This window comes from Sinocyclocheilus anshuiensis, unplaced genomic scaffold (genome assembly GCF_001515605.1).
Source record: "Sinocyclocheilus anshuiensis isolate Anshui unplaced genomic scaffold, SAMN03320099.WGS_v1.1 scaffold218, whole genome shotgun sequence".
NCBI lineage: Eukaryota > Metazoa > Chordata > Actinopteri > Cypriniformes > Cyprinidae > Sinocyclocheilus > Sinocyclocheilus anshuiensis.
Window position 1 is genome coordinate 1,453,963 of NW_015547665.1, and position 14,717 is coordinate 1,468,679.

General features: G+C 34.2%; 1 protein-coding gene across 1 annotated transcript in view; it reads right to left on the reverse strand.

The window, feature by feature from the left end:
• LOC107702505 (receptor tyrosine-protein kinase erbB-4-like) overlaps nucleotides 1-14,717 on the reverse strand; it is a 114,533-nt gene that overhangs the window by 25,001 nt on the left and 74,815 nt on the right. The window contains exons 13-14 of the mRNA XM_016504847.1: nucleotides 2,027-2,120; nucleotides 1,116-1,270 (exon numbers count right to left, since the gene is read on the reverse strand). Of these exons, the coding sequence (XP_016360333.1) occupies nucleotides 1,116-1,270; nucleotides 2,027-2,120 (249 nt within the window). The remainder of the gene's footprint in view (nucleotides 1-1,115; nucleotides 1,271-2,026; nucleotides 2,121-14,717) is intronic.

A 14,717-nucleotide genomic window follows, 5' to 3' on the forward strand; every position in this document is an offset into this window, starting at 1 on the left:
AGTGAGTAAGCTACTGTATGTGTGGTATGTGTTATGATCAAATCATATTATCAATATTTTTTGATTATTATTGTACAGGTATATCACTCAAGCAAATTATTCGTAACAAACTAATGATAATTCTGACATTCTTATGATAAAAACAGCTTCACAATATGTAACAATTTAACACGTAGTAACACTTTTTCTTAGTAGCATTTTAATTTAGTAAAATAGTATTTTTTCATTCTATTAATTCATGAATAATTAACTAATACTTAACTAATTATTAATTATATTTCATGATATATTTTAATTATTATTATTATTTTTTTGTCTATTATTATTATTTTTTTGTATTAATATTATTGTGCAACATTTATTTGTTTCTTGTAACTGTTTTAAAAGTTGACATGTAGATAAAGCTTTACTTACACTGTTGTGCAATTTTATTTTATTTTTGAAATAAAGACATTTATTTCAGCAAGGACACATTAAATTGATCAAAAGTGACAGAAAAATATTTATATTTCAAATAAATGCTGTTCTTTTGATCTCTCTACTCATCAAATAATACATTTTCTTGGTAAAATGTTAAACAGCACAAGGTTTTTCAACATCAATAACAATAATACATGTTTCTTGAGCAACAAATCAGCATATTATAATGATTTCTGAAGGATCAAGTGACACTGAAGACTGGAGTCATGATGCTGAAAATTCAGCTTTTCATCACAGAAATAAATGACTTTTTTAAATATATTCAAATAGACAAACTGATATTTTAAATTGTAATAATATTTTGCAATATTACTGTATTTTTTTATCAAATAAAGGCAGCCAGGTTGAGCATAAGAGATGAATTATTACTGACTTCAAACTTTTGAACAGTAGTGTACAAAGAAAAAATGATTAGATAAGCCATGTTTGAAGCTGCTGTAACTACTGTCAAATGGTATTTACCACTATATCTGGCTCCTTATTAACAAGGCAAGAAGTCGGTAAGATGTTTGTAATGCAATTATTGCAGTTGCCATAGCGATTATAATCACTCAAGCCTCAATAGAAAAGGCTCTCTGTGTTAAGTAGCACTAGCCTGTAGGAAAAGGCAAACACACATGCATGCAGATACATACCCCTGGGTGCAGTTGGGGTGGCAGGGATGGCACTCGTTGTTGGTCTCAGCATATTTGAAGATGAAGCTGTTTGCTCCCTGCAGACCATCAGGGCATTTCTCTACACAGTTGGGTCCGTCTTTGAGATGCAAGCACTTCAAGCAGTGATCTGGACCCTAAACCATGCAGACCAAACACACGAGAATGACCTATTAAATGTTATTTGTCTAGGAGTCATACTTGAGGATGGATAAATAAAGGAAAATAACTACTTACAATATTTTATTGATGCTTATCCCAAATATTTTATGCACATGGCACTTTTTGATAATTTCTAATGAGTTTGAGCAACTTTCATTAAACTTTTACTTAAATTACATTGCGGTGTTGACAACATAAACAAATTCATACATATTTGATCTAAGTAATTGCCCATTTTGAGACAGGCGTCACACGGTTGGACGAGTTCTTACATTCTCTGACAGCTCTGATGTTGCTAATTATGCATCTTAGGAATTGAGATGGACAGGCACATTATCATAAGAAGCTGACAGCTTTGTTCATCTGCATTTAAAGTCTAAAACTTCAGCCCTTTCATTTTTACATTTTACAGACAAAATAGAGGACTGTTCACTTAATTTACTGAACAATGTCAAAAAATATCATAATGATGGCCCTGATGGGTGGGGTTTGAATAGTGGGGCAAAATTAAAAGGCATTTAAAAAATCATCAACATGAAATGGCATTCAGAGTCTATTTTACTCAAAAATGTAGGGTGAAATTTGATAGGGAAAAGTCAAGGCAAGTTAATGCATTTTTATGAAAGATTACGAAGACGAACATTTTTTTTTCTTTTTATTTTTTTCCAAGGAAGTCAATTTGATCAATTCTGATGATGTTGACTTTAAATAGCACTGCTTGGTTTACTTACAGGGCCATGACAGGTAAGAGATTTATCTTCGGCCTTTTCACACTGGCTGTCACACTCCACACATACAGATCCATTGGCAAACTCTCGAACATCTCTAAAATATACACACAAATAAGTCACTGGAAAAATACAACTACAAAAGGGTTAATTAAACATTATACATTCAAATAATATAAATATTTCCTTAATTTAATTCTAAGTAAAGTAAAATAAAATAAAATAAAATAATAAAGGAATATGGTCATGCATAAATAATTGTCTTATAAATATTTCTTTATCAATCAAAATAATTTCAAAGGTGATGTATTCTCTCAGCAACAACACATATAGCAGGTTTTGTTTTGTCTCCGACTCATGTCTTCTTGAACCATGGCCAACTGAACCACAGACACTATATTCACACACTGGCAAGAACTTGGCTAATACACCAGACGGCTGAGTAAGATCCATGAAAAAATAATGGCATTTTAATTAGAAAAATCTTTCTCGGCACTGGTCTGAGAGGAAAGAACAAACAGTCCTCTTTAAATTTTATCTAACCAGATGGCAGCTCAGATTGCAGGAGATACGGCAGAGGGGCTGCCTAGCAGAGCCATCAATACCCTTTCCTTTGTTCATTTCCATCAGCCCATGTTTTAGAGGGAAATTTTGAGAGCTGGTTCTAAAACAGGGAAAGATGGTGCCTTGTCAATAACAGAGTGGGAATCAAAGAAACCTCCCAGATCTTAAAACGTAGGAAGTCGAGTGTACGAGTTCAAACAGATTAAAGTTTCTCACACTGGAAAAATGTACAGTCAAAGTGGAGGCTAATGTAAGTAAAGCTTTATTTATATAGCACCTTTTAAAACAGTGTTTACAAAGTGCTTTACAGGATAGAAAATTTACAATACACAATAACAAACATAAAAAAAATCACATAATAGAAATAAAATAATAAAATACAATAATAAAATGAGTCAAGGAAAGGCCCCAGTGAGCAAATGTGTTTTGAGATACTTTTTAAAAGTGCACAGTGAGTCGATGGCTCGTAGGTTGTCAGGAAGAGAGTTCCATAGCTTGGGACCGAAATAACTAAAGGCTGACTCCCCAATTTTCAGCAGAGTCTTAGGCACAACCAACACATTACTGTTTGATGTTCGGAGCGATCTTGCTGGAGTATATTTATTTAACAAATTAGAAAGATATATAGGGACAGTTCCATGAAGATATTAAAAAACTAATAAGAGGATCTTGAATTCAATTCTGAATGATACAGGCAGCCAGTGAAGGGATCTGAGTGTTGGAGTAATGTGATTTCTAATTTTAGAGTGAGTTAGCATTCGTGCAACTGCATTCTGAACTCTTTGTAAGTGTTTAATAGAGCTCTTTGGTAACCCAACAAAAACACTATTGCAGTAGTCAAGTCTGGACGTAACAAATGCATGAACAAGTTTCTCACTGTCAGAAGGGGAGAGAATGTCACGTATTTTGGAGATGTTTCTGAGGTGATAATATACTGTTTTAGTAACAATGATAATATGTTTTTTTAAAACTGAGGTCACTATCAAATATAATTCCTAAGTTCTTGGCCTGATTACTGGCTTTTAGTGATAGAGAGTCAAGTTGTGGAGCAATAGATCCTCTCCGCACGTCATTACCGATAACAAGTATATCTGTCTTATCTTTGTTTAGCTGTAAAAAGTTCTGGGACATCCACAATTTTATGCTCTCTATGCAGTCAAGTAGTGTGGAAATTGAATTATGGGCATCTGGTGCAAGTGAAAGGTAGAGTTGCATGTCATTGCATACTGGTGAAATGAAATATTGTACTGGTTAATTACACCAGCTAAAGGAAGCATGTATAGGTTAAATAACAGAGGACCCAAAAATCGAGTCATGAGGAACACCACAAGAAATGGTGTAACGCCTGGAGGTGTAGGTACCCAGTGTAACACAACATTCCCTGTGCTTAAGTAGGATCTGAACCAGTCTAAGACAGGACCTGATAGACAGACCCAGGTCTGAAGTCGGTCGAGTAGAATCTCATGATCAACGGTGTCAAAAGCAGCATTCCCTAACCAGAATCCCTAACCAAACTAAATTAACTACCTAAGACTTCTACTACAATTCTGAATGGGTCTTATTTTATTTTTCTTTACTTTTCTTTACTTTATATATTTAAATTATATTTAGCAAACATAATTTAAATTGATTCTCCAAATAAATAGAATCTCTTCTCTATATTGTTATCATTATGATCACACTTGTAATAATACTCGCTTTAATGAGCTTCTGCCTGAAATTAATTAATGTTAATTGTATGATTCTATTATCTTGAACTGTTCATTTGTGAAATGAACATTACTTGGACACATTCACTTCTGATAACAGATCACTCTAAATTGTAATGTAGACCAATACCCTTTCCTTTGTTCATTTCCATCAGCCCATGTTTTAGAGGGAAATTTTGAGAGCTGGTTCTAAAACAGGGAAAGATGGTGCCTTGTCAATAACAGAGTGGGAATCAAAGAAACCTCCCAGATCTTAAAACGTAGGAAGTCGAGTGTACGAGTTCAAACAGATTAAAGTTTCTCACACTGGAAAAATGTACAGTCAAAGTGGAGGCTAATGTAAGTAAAGCTTTATTTATATAGCACCTTTTAAAACAGTGTTTACAAAGTGCTTTACAGGATAGAAAATTTACAATACACAATAACAAACGTAAAAAAAATGAAATCACATAATAGAAATAAAATAATAAAATACAATAATAAAATGAGTCAAGGAAAGGCCCCAGTGAGCAAATGTGTTTTGAGATACTTTTTAAAAGTGCACAGTGAGTCGATGGCTCGTAGGTTGTCAGGAAGAGAGTTCCATAGCTTGGGACCGAAATAACTAAAGGCTGACTCCCCAATTTTCAGCAGAGTCTTAGGCACAACCAACACATTACTGTTTGATGTTCGGAGCGATCTTGCTGGAGTATATTTATTTAACAAATTAGAAAGATATATAGGGACAGTTCCATGAAGATATTAAAAAACTAATAAGAGGATCTTGAATTCAATTCTGAATGATACAGGCAGCCAGTGAAGGGATCTGAGTGTTGGAGTAATGTGATTTCTAATTTTAGAGTGAGTTAGCATTCGTGCAACTGCATTCTGAACTCTTTGTAAGTGTTTAATAGAGCTCTTTGGTAACCCAACAAAAACACTATTGCAGTAGTCAAGTCTGGACGTAACAAATGCATGAACAAGTTTCTCACTGTCAGAAGGGGAGAGAATGTCACGTATTTTGGAGATGTTTCTGAGGTGATAATATACTGTTTTAGTAACAATGATAATATGTTTTTTTAAAACTGAGGTCACTATCAAATATAATTCCTAAGTTCTTGGCCTGATTACTGGCTTTTAGTGATAGAGAGTCAAGTTGTGGAGCAATAGATCCTCTCCGCACGTCATTACCGATAACAAGTATATCTGTCTTATCTTTGTTTAGCTGTAAAAAGTTCTGGGACATCCACAATTTTATGCTCTCTATGCAGTCAAGTAGTGTGGAAATTGAATTATGGGCATCTGGTGCAAGTGAAAGGTAGAGTTGCATGTCATTGCATACTGGTGAAATGAAATATTGTACTGGTTAATTACACCAGCTAAAGGAAGCATGTATAGGTTAAATAACAGAGGACCCAAAAATCGAGTCATGAGGAACACCACAAGAAATGGTGTAACGCCTGGAGGTGTAGGTACCCAGTGTAACACAACATTCCCTGTGCTTAAGTAGGATCTGAACCAGTCTAAGACAGGACCTGATAGACAGACCCAGGTCTGAAGTCGGTCGAGTAGAATCTCATGATCAACGGTGTCAAAAGCAGCATTCCCTAACCAGAATCCCTAACCAAACTAAATTAACTACCTAAGACTTCTACTACAATTCTGAATGGGTCTTATTTTATTTTTCTTTACTTTTCTTTACTTTATATATTTAAATTATATTTAGCAAACATAATTTAAATTGATTCTCCAAATAAATAGAATCTCTTCTCTATATTGTTATCATTATGATCACACTTGTAATAATACTCGCTTTAATGAGCTTCTGCCTGAAATTAATTAATGTTAATTGTATGATTCTATTATCTTGAACTGTTCATTTGTGAAATGAACATTACTTGGACACATTCACTTCTGATAACAGATCACTCTAAATTGTAATGTAGACACGTGCATTTTCTGTAAAGCTGCTTTGAAACAATGTGTATTGTGAAAAGCGCTATACAAATAAATTTGAATTGAATTGAATCAGAACTATCTACCAATCTACATATCTGTAACTCTCAATGGTTTATTTTATTGTATTTTATTTTAAATTTAGGAATCATCATTCAAACTGATTCCCAAAATAATCAAAATGATCTACTTTATCTACTCATCTGTCCTACCTACATACCTACCTACCTACAACTATCAACAGTATATTTAATGTAATTAAATTTTTATTTTATTTTATTAACCAAACATAATTTAAATTGTCTCAATAAATAATTATAATCTGAACTATTAATTTTAGTTTAGTTTAGTTTAGTTTAAAAATTAAATTAACCAAACATAGTTTAAATTGATTCACCAAATAATCAGAATCAGAACTACTAAGGCTTCTGTCTACCCATCTACCTGCCTACAACTCTTAAAACTATTTTATTTTATTTTATTAAATTACATATTAAATTAAATAATCACAGTTTAAATTGATTCAGCAAATAATCAGAATCAGAACTATCTACTGCTATCTTTTTTAAATTGTAGTTTAAATTTAGGAAACATGATTTAATTTGATTCCCTAAATAATCAGAATTATCTACTTTATCTACTCATCTATTGTCCTACCTACATACCTACAACTAACAACAGAATATTTAATGTAATGTAATTTTATTAACCACACATAATTTAAATTGTTTCACTAAATAATTATTTTATTTTATTTTCACAAAACATTAATTTCTAAGAAATCAGAACCTGAAACCCAAATTCCTCCAGGAAAAACACATAACACTGCTCTCAGGTCTGAACTCTTGGTTGAGTGACTGGAGATGTTTGGCACATCCCCATTCATAGACTGGGGCTACTGATTTAAAGCACAATTAATTGAGTGTAATGAGACCCCCGTTTATCCTATAAAATATGACACTCCCCCACAGATGATTATTGTTAGGAACTAAATAAAATTTTTCTGCCATGGGGAATCCTATTCAGATGTTGGTCAGAGTTGCCATTGTTTAACGACTACACCAGAAAAGCAGTGCCAACCAAAGAGCTCTTTTATGATGTTCCCATTGGACCAGAATGTACATTTGTTGTTAGATGAGTGTTTCCTCTTTGTCATTCACAGATGGCAGTGTGTTTTGAGCCCACTCGGGACAGGCCGAGGAACAATTAGCTGGATTTTGGCCTGTGCAGTAGCACTGGCCAGACACGGTGCTGCTGCCTTCTGCGTTCAGACAAGTAACTTTTAGATGAAATCCATCCCTCTCTGTGATTCTTTTAATCCTTGTTCACACATCCCCAAGGCAGAAGTGTGTACACAATTGTGTCTACAAAGTGACTGGGGGCGAATGGCAATCTAAATGATAGATAGTTTTCATAAACAAACAAAAAAAAATACTGCAGTAACCATGGCTGTACCCAATAGTCTAGTGTCAGAACTTGTGGTGTTTCAAACGCCGCCCACACAATGGGTCTTATTCATGAAACATTCACAGAATGAATTTGTGTAATTGGAATGTAAAAATACGTAAACTGTTGCCTTGACAATTGACAACTCGAATCGATTTATGAATTTATGTTTCTTATGGTCGTAAAGATATGCTGGTCCAGAGGCTTACGCTTAAATTCTTAAATTTAGTGTTATTAGTAAAATATGTGTATTATATTAATTTATTTACAAAAACAACATTCATTCATTCATGTCAACAAAATTAAACAAGAATTTTGAACCTAGCTTCATCCAATGTTTAGATTTCTGTTTGGGAAGTTGATGCAAATCATGCATATTTAAATCAATATGACCTCATTTGCATATTTAAACACACACACACACACACACACACACACACACACAATCTCAGATTGCTCACCTCCACACACACACACACACACACACACACACACACACACACACTTATTCTTGAAATAAGGGACAAAACATGTTCTACGCACAAAAGCCCTTTTTATGTTAAAAATGAAAAATTCATCAAAATAAAAGTAACTAAAAAGTAACATCTAAAGGAAATCTGCATCCATTGCTTTTATTTTGTATTATTTCTTTAGCATTATTTTAAATACATGCTCTACACTTGCAAATACATGTAATTTAACCTGTCCTCAGCATGAGGTCACAATGTTAAACTGCCAAACAAAGTGTTAAAAAATGCAATAGTTTCAAAAATATAGATTTATATTAAAAGGCAGAGATCTGTAATATATCAAACAATACAAAAAATAAATCTTGATTTATATTTCCCATGAAAAATATCCAACAAAGTTGAGTCCTCACTGTGACCCCTAGGCATTTATAATTCTGAATAAATCAGGTAATGTCAGCGGCAACTTTATCTCCGAGGAACCCTTTTCTATTTCCTGTTCACTGTGGATCTTACAGTAGGACACACAGTCCTGGAAGTTGTATATTTTTTATATTTTATACAAACAATATTGAGGTCTCTTCGGTCACAGCGTTAACATGTCAACTCCATCATCCCAGTGTAATTTCTGTAAATAGTTGTGGGATAAATCTTGGCATTTGTGTTATGTTTATTAATGCAGCTATAAACTAAAGGAAAAAACAAAATTGCTCCACTGTACAACACGTGGTTGTTGTGCAAAAATGTCAACTCTGTCAGATGTCAACTTCATCAGGTTTTGTCTGACGGTGTTGACTTGTAAGCTGACGGAGTAGACAAATGTTCACAAAACTCTTTACATAGTGATGTAATGTAGGTTTTGCATATGGGGAATTATTCTAATGTTGTTTCATGATTTTATTTACATACATATTTGGCCTGATTTACATGCCTTATTTATTTATTCTGCAACCTGTCACTCACATGAGATCACAGCAATAGTAAATCCTGATGTAATGGACTTCAGAGAGAGCGAACATGCCAGTTGACCACTGCTTTAATCATGCAGGTCAGGCACAAATCCAATTTCGTAACTGATGAGGTTTAAAGACAGCCTACAGTTCCTTTGGATTCATATTAGTAGCATTTCTGTTGCTGCTACAGGGCAGCACATTATAATGCTGACCATTACACTGAACCGAACATACTCTTCTTGTATTTTGTGAGCTACTGGAGACTAGAAGGATTATTGGGTAACACTTTAGTATACGGACCAATTCTTATTATTAACTAGTTGCTTATTAGCATGTCTATTATTACAGTTTTTTTACGATCGCTATGACATTTTTTTCAATACTCCTAACAATTTTCCTAAACTCTTAACGCACCAACACACCTACAACACACAATTGACAAAACAGTTAATTTCATGCTCAAAATCACACATTGCAAACTAAACTCCAACACTAATTTTCAAATTACAATAATACCATAACACAATACACTACATCTACCAAAATATGTCTCAAAATCAAATTATTATTCCAAAACACTAACACACGTTCTCTTCCAACAGGAACATTTAGTCAATCATAGCACAATATCATAAAAAACACTAACATCAAATGGAATTACAGAAACTGCATTATTTTAGGTGTCAGGTCTGACCTTATACAATAGACAGTATATTGTGTTTTACACTACAATTTCTTTTTCTTTTTTGGTTTAGTAAATGCATGTCATTTATCATGTGAAAATACAAAATATACAAACAGAAAAAGTCACAGAAGAATCAAAAATAAATAAATAAATGTAATCTAATCTGCCTGGTCTTCTGCGTTTGGCCACATGTTCTCATCCACATCACACCTGATATCTTCTCTGGCAAGGCATCTTGGGAAGAATCTTTTGGTATGCCTTATCCTTCCTGGTATTGTTCAGCTGTGATGTCTTGGCATGCAGCATCCATTGCATCCTGGAGGGACATTTGAAAGGACATCTGGAGGGACGATGGTCAAAAACCTTCCATCTCCAGGCTCAGTAAAACTCCTCAATGGGGTTGAGGAAAGGGGAGTAAGGAGCAAGGAAAAGAGACATCATTCTCGAATGGTTGTCAAACCAGGCTCTGACTGCACTGGGAATGGTGGCACACATTGTTCCATGTGATCACATATATTGGCAAGTGGTCTCCCACCTGTCCCCTTTCTCTGGCACCAGTCTTTGTGTGCAGATCTTCTAAAATCTCACATTTATGCAGGAGTGCACTTTTCAATACATTTACATTTAGTCATTTAGCAGACACTTTTATCCAAAGCGACTTACAAATGAGGACAATAGAAGCAATCAAAATCAACAAAAGAGCAATGAAATGCAAGTGCTATAACAAGTCTGAGTTAGCTTAACGCAGTACACGTAGCAAGGATTTTTTTTAATTACATAATAAATAAAAATAAAACAGATAGAATAGAAAAAGAATAGAGCAAGCTAGTGTTAGAGGCCTTTTTTGCTTTTGTTAATTGTATAATAAATAAAAAGAAAACAAATAGATAGAATACAAAAAGATTAGAAAAGCTAGTGTTTTTTTTTAAGAAAACAAGCAGTAAATTAATAGAGTACAAGAGTGAATAGAGTTTTTTTTTTAAGAATTGTACTATTCCAGAATTTAAGAATAAGACTTTTCCACACAAGATCAGCCCAAAGAGGTCCTCTTTTACTGTATATCAAATGGTCATGCGATTGAAAGAACCTCAACACCTGAGTGTGTTTTCCAGATGGGAATAAGCTGCAATTTATATATTTGCATAATTTCAATCAGCTCTTCTCATTAGCAATGGAATAAAATACAGGAGACATATTTGTGTTTCAATTCACAATATGAACAGCTGTTCACTTTGACTTTAGCCTATAAGTTAGTTTTAGAAAATCATGTTATCTGATCTGACATACAGTGTGAAAGCATTTGAAAATTTGCCAGTAAAATTACATTGTTTTGGTCTTGGTTGAGCTTGTGTGTAAAAGAAGTTCAAGCATTTTAAATTTGTGTTAACTGTATGCATTTTGTGTCAAAGCAACAAGAAATGTGTTAATTGTATAGCCTACACAGACGGATGTTGTGCTAACTGTGTTAAGAGTTTAGGAAAATTGTTACAATTATTGAAAAATTGTCATAGGGATCGTAAAAAACTGTAACATATTGGCTGTTTATTAGTACTTATAAAGTACATATTCTGCATGACCATATTCTGCATCCCTAATCTTACCCAATACCTAAACTTAACAACTACCTCACAAACTATTAATAAGCAGCAAATCAGGATTAAGATTTGTTTTTTTCAATTTATTGTTTTAAAATTGTAAAACATGAATGGAACTACATGATAACATGTCTATGCTCTCAAAGAACATAAGTTATACATGTTTAATTTTAAAAAGGATGGTGGAAAATTAAGAAAATTAGGAATGGGATTGTTCATAATCCCAGAAAAAATCTGTGGGGGTGCAATGGGGGTAATTTTGTCTTTGGGGTGCTGAAGCACCTGCTAGCCCCTCCCTAGCGCCACCCATGCTTACATGGTACAATAGCTGAGACCTTTCCCTTTCTCTACAACTATATTAGGGGTGTAATGGTACACAAACATGACGGTTCGGTACATACCTCTGTTTTGACATCACCATTTGGTACAGTTTCAGTACAGCAGGGGGAAAAACTTAACATAAAATTGTTTTTAATGTTTTTTATTTATTTATTTTTTAATCAAACAGTGGTTTACTGAACAAATTGCTCTTTCTTTAAATAAATTCAGTTATAATTAAAATGTTCTTAGGGAATTATAATTGAACTCTCTCATGATTATAACTACAAACCTAACCCTATGAAAAAGTGTAAGCTAATAATCAGTCACCTTGACTGATGAAGTTAATACGCATGTGCAGGCAAACGCTCAAGCGCGTCACACACGATCCGCCTACTCTTGCATAACTGACACCCTCTCATTAGCATGTTGCGTAGAGGAAAAAAAAAATGTGGAACTACATTCAGAAATAAATGAGTGATCAAAGTTCTTAGGGATAAAAATCTACCTCGACTAAAACTATAGTGAGCCCTTTTACATTATTAACAACAGTTAACAACAGAGTCCAAACTTAAATTTAATAACTATTTATTTCAGGGGCGCGGGAAGATGAAGTGAAAATAGCGTATTTTCTTAGCGATAGATGCTATTTACACTAAGTGAAAATAGCAGTTTTTTTTTTGTGATATGCTATTTACACTAAGTGCAATTAGCTATAGATAGTTAAAATAGCAGGATATTCTGCTAATTACTTATTGCAAATAGTGTCAATTATCTGCACCTCAGCATTGTAATACATTATAAAACAGTGTGCAATAATAACTTAATTTTATTTTTAATTTTGCCCACCAATTTATTTAATTTATTTGCCTACTTTCATCATATGTATAATTATTTATTTATGTATTTAAACAATAATACGTGTATTTATGCACACATTTATTTATTTATTTGTGTATTTATTTATTTATTGGGGGCGCGGGAAGATGAAGTGAAAATAGCGTATTTTCTTAGCGATAGATGCTATTTACACTAAGTGAAAATAGCAGTTTTTTTTTTGTGATATGCTATTTACACTAAGTGCAATTAGCTATAGATAGTTAAAATAGCAGGATATTCTGCTAATTACTTATTGCAAATAGTGTCAATTATCTGCACCTCAGCATTGTAATACATTATAAAACAGTGTGCAATAATAACTTAATTTTATTTTTAATAAAATTAGTGTAAATTTTAATTTTAATTCAAATTATTAAATGGATGCCACCTTATTGGGACAAAAGCCCTCCCTACACCTAACCCTACCCGATACTTTATTTTCAACTTTTTGATTATTTTCTTCATTTTTATTAAAAATAAATGCTTTTCTGGTGTGATTTGAAATTTGAAAAGGGAGAAAAAAGTTAGCCAAAATGCAGATTCGAACCCGGGTCGATCGCGTCAAAAGATGTACGACACACACTTTACTATCTACACCACTGAATCTGACGATTAATGACCGTCTTTTGTAAATCCCAATCACAAATTAGTGGGTGGAGTTAGTGTAAATAGCCTCTGCCAACAAGGCGGGCTTAGTGTAAATAGATACTCCGATTTAAAAAAAAAATTCCCAACAGTTAAACAGTTGCGCACAGAATTTTTATTTTATTTTTTTTATATTAATAATATTTCTCGAAATGCTCTTTTCTCTAGCAAATTAACAAGCTGAGGACACTGATGACTTGCCTGAGGTATGTGACGTTTTGTGTACAAGCTGTTTTATTGCCATCTTTCCACGGTTGAAATAATGATTGAGCGATTATATGAGGCATGAGATGTTCATTCATGTTTATATCGCGTTAAATCTAGTAGTAAGGAGGAAGGTAGGATCACGCTGCTGTTTGAACCGAGGCATTTATACAGCGATCTGTCACGCCACATCAAAGAGCATCCAAACGGCATTTATTGTTTGAATTTCCTGAAAAAAGGACATAATTTGAAAGATGCGACTTTGTTTCTTATCAAAAGTAACAATATATAAAACTGGAAGTTTCCAATGAAGTTCCGCTCATGCAGTGGTTAAACCAATGCTGTATTTGTTTGGTACACATGCATATACAGTGGGTACGGAAAGTATTCAGACCCCCTTCAATTTTTCACTCTTTGTTATATTGCAGCCATTTGCTAAAATCATTTAAGCTAATTTTTTTTCCTCATTAATGTACACACAGCACCCCATATTGACAGAAAAACACAGAATTGTTGACATTTTTGCAGATTTATTAAAAAAGAAAAACTGAAATATCACATGGTCCTAAGTATTCAGACCCTTTGCTGTGACACTCATATATTTAACTCAGGTGCTGTCCATTTCTTCTGATCATCCTTGAGATGGTTCTACACCTTCATTTGAGTCCAGCTGTGTTTGATTATACTGATTGGACTTGATTAGGAAAGCCACACACCTGTCTATATAAGACCTTACAGCTCACAGTGCATGTCAGAGCAAATGAGAATCATGAGGTCAAAGGAACTGCCTGAAGAGCTCAGAGACAGAATTGTGGCAAGGCACAGATCTGGCCAAGGTTACAAAAAAATGTCTGCTGCACTTAAGGTTCCTAAGAGCACAGTGGCCTCCATAATCCTTAAATAGAAGACGTTTGGGACGACCAGAACCCTTACTAGAGCTGGCCGTCCGGCCAAACTGAGCTATCAGGGGAGAAGAGCCTTGGTGAGAGAGGCAAAGAAGAACCCAAAGATCACTGTGACTGAGCTCCAGAGATGCAGTCGGGAGATGGGAGAAAGTAGTAGAAATTCAACCATCACTGCAGCCCTCCACCAGCCGGGGCTTTATGGCAGAGTGGCCCGACAGAAGCCTCTCCTCAGTGCAAGACACACGAAAGCCCGCATGGAGTTTGCTAAAAAAACACCTGAAGGACTCCAAGACGGTGAGAAATAAGATTCTCTGGTCTGACGAGACCAAGATAGAACTTTTTGGCCTTAACTCTAAGCAGTATGTGTGGAGAAAACCAGGCACTGCTCA